The 3,992-nt window shown below is 61.9% G+C and overlaps 2 protein-coding genes across 2 annotated transcripts in view; one reads left to right on the top strand and one right to left on the bottom strand.

Moving 5' to 3' along the window:
• Positions 1-79, top strand: part of LOC144231515 (tyrosine-protein phosphatase non-receptor type 11-like) — a 10,995-nt gene extending 10,916 nt beyond the window's left edge. Inside the window, 1 exon segment of the mRNA XM_077764010.1 lies at positions 22-79. Coding sequence (XP_077620136.1) covers positions 22-79 — 58 coding nt within the window.
• A 1,580-nt stretch (positions 80-1,659) lies between these two features.
• Positions 1,660-3,488, bottom strand: RNF223 (ring finger protein 223). Its single transcript, XM_077763774.1, is given in 3 exon segments — positions 1,660-2,280; positions 2,283-2,793; positions 3,397-3,488. Coding segments are annotated over 3 exon segments (738 nt in total). The 5' UTR covers positions 3,418-3,488; the 3' UTR covers positions 1,660-2,074.
• Between the last annotated feature and the right edge of the window lie 504 nt (positions 3,489-3,992).

Raw genomic sequence — 3,992 nt, 5'->3', positions numbered from 1 at the left:
TAACCCGGTCTACACCCGCAGGACCCCGGAGGGCCCCGGCGGCAGCGTCTACGAGAACGTGCGGGGCCTCGGGCGGTAAAGGGCTTCGCGCGCCCCTGGGAGGGCCTGGAGCCGCGCTGGAGGCTAGGAGCCAGCGTTCCTCAAAACGGCTGTGTTTAGCGCTGTACAGACTGGAGCTTATCCCTGAGGGCCGGGGGAGGGGTCCAGGAACGCTCAGACCCCCCCTGCCCAGGCCTGGATGCCTAGAAACGGGGAGGGGCAGTTGGGAGTGCCCCTGCCCTTTCTGGGGCTCCCAGGTGCGGGAAGAGGGGGAGGCAGGGCTTCAGGGCGGAGGTTTGTCGCTCACTGGGCGGCCACCAGTCACCACCTGCACAACATAGTGACCAGTGTGACCCCATGTGTGCCGCGTTTGAGTGTCTGCCTGTATGTGTGACACGAGTGACCGATGAGCAGGTTGGCCAGTCTGTGCTTGACCTGACTGTAGCCACCGGTGTGTGTCTGGCTCCGCGCATCCTGAGCATCCCCCCAACCCCCCGCTTCAGAGCTGGTCTTCAGCTGGACCCACAGCACAGGCTACATGTGGATAAATGCCTATTTAATTAGGGAATGTGCGAAATGCCCATGTGAGTGCGTGTGCACCATCATGTGCCTGGGGAGGCTCTCATGTGTGCATGACTGGTGTGTGTGTGATGGGTGTGATGTCGCTGGCATGTAGTCTGTGGTCACACCCTCCCATCTCGGAAGGCCCTGTGGCTTTGTGGTATTTTCAATAAAATGGCTCATTCTCAGTTCTGTGTCTTTGTTGGGGTCTGGGGCCCAGCTTCTCGAGGGTCTCCCTGAGCACCCTCCCTATCCCAGCCCAGCCGGAAACCCAGCTGGTTGGAACAGGAAGTACTGGGCTCTGGGGTGTGGGGTGAGGAGTCTGAGGCCTGGCGAGCCAGAACCAGCCTGGCCTCTCTTCACCGCGCTAACAGGTGGTGCAGGGTTCCTGGGGCCGGTGGCAGAAGCGGGTCGGGTGGGCTCCTGCCCGTCCCTGGAGCCACCGCGCCTTGCTGCTTCACTGGCCAGGCCCGGCCCAGGGAGGGTCTGTGGGAGATCTTCGGGGTCTTCAGGACACACTTCAGGGGTCACCACTTCTGCTTCTGTACATCCTTAGGACTTGGTTCCCAGGAGCTCAGTCCTGAGGTTCTGTGACTTCTTGGGGGTGCCACCTGCTGTGTCCATAGTGGGAGGGTGTTGGAGGGCTCTGAACCATGCCAGGGCCCCACCCCGCCCTGGCCCCTCCCCACCTTCCTGGGGGAGCCCCAAAATTCTAAGGGGAAGGCAGGACTGCTCCAACCCGTCCACAGCCCAGGGAACAGGAGTGGGACACCTAGACCCGGCTGTCTATCTGCCCTAGGGGCTGCTGGGAGTTCAGTCAGTGGGGGTGTCCTCTGGCTTAGAGTTCTCTGAGGCAGGGGCAGGCCTGGCTTTTCTGGACGGGGAGGCCCAGTGGTGCAGGGAGGAGGGCTTACAGGGTAAGGACCCCTTAGCAAATGTGGATACAAAATAATTTATTTAAAAATGTACAGCTTAGGAGAGGGGGATGGGCACTGAGGGACCAGGCCTCTTGCTGCTGCCTTCGGTCCCCCTGGTACCCCCCCCCCGTCCATGGAAAGGGCCAGCCCTGCCTGGGGAGGGGGCTGTGGGTGAAATGTGAAGATAAAATAAAGATAGTGAGTCCTTTCCCTTCTCGGCAAAGGGCCGCCATTGCAGGCGGTTCACAGTGTGTGGGGAGAGGGCCTGGCCAAGTCTGTCTCTCCTGGGCCTGTGTCTCCATCTGCATCATGGGAATGAGGAAGCTGGGCTCTGGGACCCCGTGGGAGCCTGTGATTCTTGGAGGCTTCAGGGACCCTTTTATTCTTGCCATCAGGACCTGGCTCCACAGAGTGCGAGGAAGGTGAGCTGACTGGGAAATGGGGTCCTCAGAGATGTTGGGGCTCCTCTAGGGGACCAGCTCCCAACAGCTGCTGCACCTATGACCCAGCTGAGGCCCAGGGGCCCACACGGAGAGCTGGGGCAGGGGTGGCCGACCCTAGTTGTCAGCCAGGGGCCCAGGAGAGAAAACAGTGGCGGTGGTGGTGGCAGTGGAGGGCTGGGGAAGGCAGCGCAAGTTCCCAGTCTTGAGCGCGCACTGCACGGGCCAGAGCACCACACAGAAGAGCACCAGCAGCAGGGAGGTGACCAGCGCCACACGCCTCCAGTCCCCGCAGCGGGCCCAGCAGCGGGCCAGGCGGCCCTGGGGGCGGNCAGGCCCACATCCACACACACGAAGCCAGGCTCGGTGAGGCCCGGTAGGGAGGGCGGTGGACGGCAGCACAGCTTAGTGCCCTCCAGCCACACGGGCTCTTCCTGCCGCAGGTGCGCTGGCAGCCTGGCCTGCAGCTGGCGGCTGGGGGGCTGTGCGGGGGCCCCAGCAGCAGGCACAGCCGTAGGCTGGCGGCAGAACGGGCAGGGCACAGCCTCACTGCCAGGCCGGCCTGTTGGCTGGGCAGCCGCCAGCCGTGCCAGGCACTCCAGGCAGAAGACGTGTGTGCAGGAGAGCTCCTTGGGCGTCTTGAAGATGTTGTCATAGCCTGAGAAGCAGATGGAGCATTCCAGTGGGGAGGCCACCTTCTCTGAGCTTGGGGTGCTGGGGGACCTGGGGCTGCTAGCTGAGCTGGGGGACCCGGGGACTGTGGCTGTAGGGCTGGTCCGAGCGGGGGCCAGTATGGCTGTATGCCACACCTGCTGGCCTGACGACATGCCTCTGAGCTGTGGGACAAACGGAATGGAATGCACTGTGAGTGGCCGCATGCTGCCCCTTTCCTGCACAGTCTGCTGCTCTCACCTGAGTCTCTCTTGCCCAGAATCAGCCCTAAGGACCTCTGCTAGGGTAACTCTAGAAAGTCCCATCCGTACCCACGTCAAGGTCTTTCTGTTCAAGATGTAATCCTGCCCTCCCCCGCCTCCTCACATGCCAAGACAGGGGTGAGAATTGGCGGGGTGGGGGTGGGGGGGTGCTCCAGGTCTGGCCAGCCCACAGATGGTCTGACGATGGAGTCCATGTGCACAAGGGCACCACTTACTGTGCCTGTCCTACCTGGCTGTGCCATCTGGGCAGAAATAAAGTTGATGACAATGGCCCACAATAGTTACTATTAACATCTGGGCCCACTGATGCTGGGCCCAGGTCATGTGACACACAAGAGCCACAGCATAAAAAAGGCAGCTTTAGAGGGTGGGGTGACTCAGGAGGGTCACCCGCCAAGAGGCCAGCAGGGCCTGGGCTCTCACTGCAAGAGTGTGACTCTAGGTCGGACGAAGTGGGTTTGAACATGGATCCCGATCTGGGGATCTGATCTGGTTGGTACACACCAAGTTTTCAGGCAGCTGCATGAGAGTGGGGTGCCAGGCCTGAAGGGTGAGTGTCCGGACTTGGTCTGGGGTCCAGGATGAGCCGGGAGGCTGTGGGGAGTTGAGCAGGGCCTGGCAGGGGTGGAGGCTGGTGTCCTAAGGAGGGCCTGTTTACCAGCCTCGCCCAAACCTGTAGGGCCAGCTTGTCTGGCAGGCGGGGGGCGCTTTCTGATGGCACTCGGGGCCTGGAAATGCCCCTCAGCCCCAGCCCTCCTCCGGGATAGCCCAGCCCCTGCAGGGTCACATACACACACAGCCCCCACCCTCCGGACACACTCCCATTTCCACAGGAGACGCGGCCTCTGTCTCCCTGGAAAGACTCAGGTGACCTGCCTGCTGACCAGGGCCTTGCCCAGCCCTGCCTCTTGTCCTGCCGCATGGGTTCTGCTTGGAGGAGGAAAGGCCAAGAGGACAGTGGACAGACCCCATTGAGCTCAGAAGGATCCCCCCGAGACGTGACCTTGACCCTGACTTGCTGGTTAATCCAGGTGGGTCAGTGGAATGACTTTGTGGTGATGCACCTGAAGGTCTGGGTGTTGCTGCATGATGACTGTGAC

Source organism: Crocuta crocuta, unplaced genomic scaffold (assembly GCF_008692635.1).
Source record: "Crocuta crocuta isolate KB4526 unplaced genomic scaffold, BGI_CrCroc_1.0 scaffold13, whole genome shotgun sequence".
Classification (NCBI taxonomy): domain Eukaryota; kingdom Metazoa; phylum Chordata; class Mammalia; order Carnivora; family Hyaenidae; genus Crocuta; species Crocuta crocuta.
Note: the sequence above shows the minus strand (reverse complement) of the source record. Positions and strands in the feature narration are given on the sequence as shown.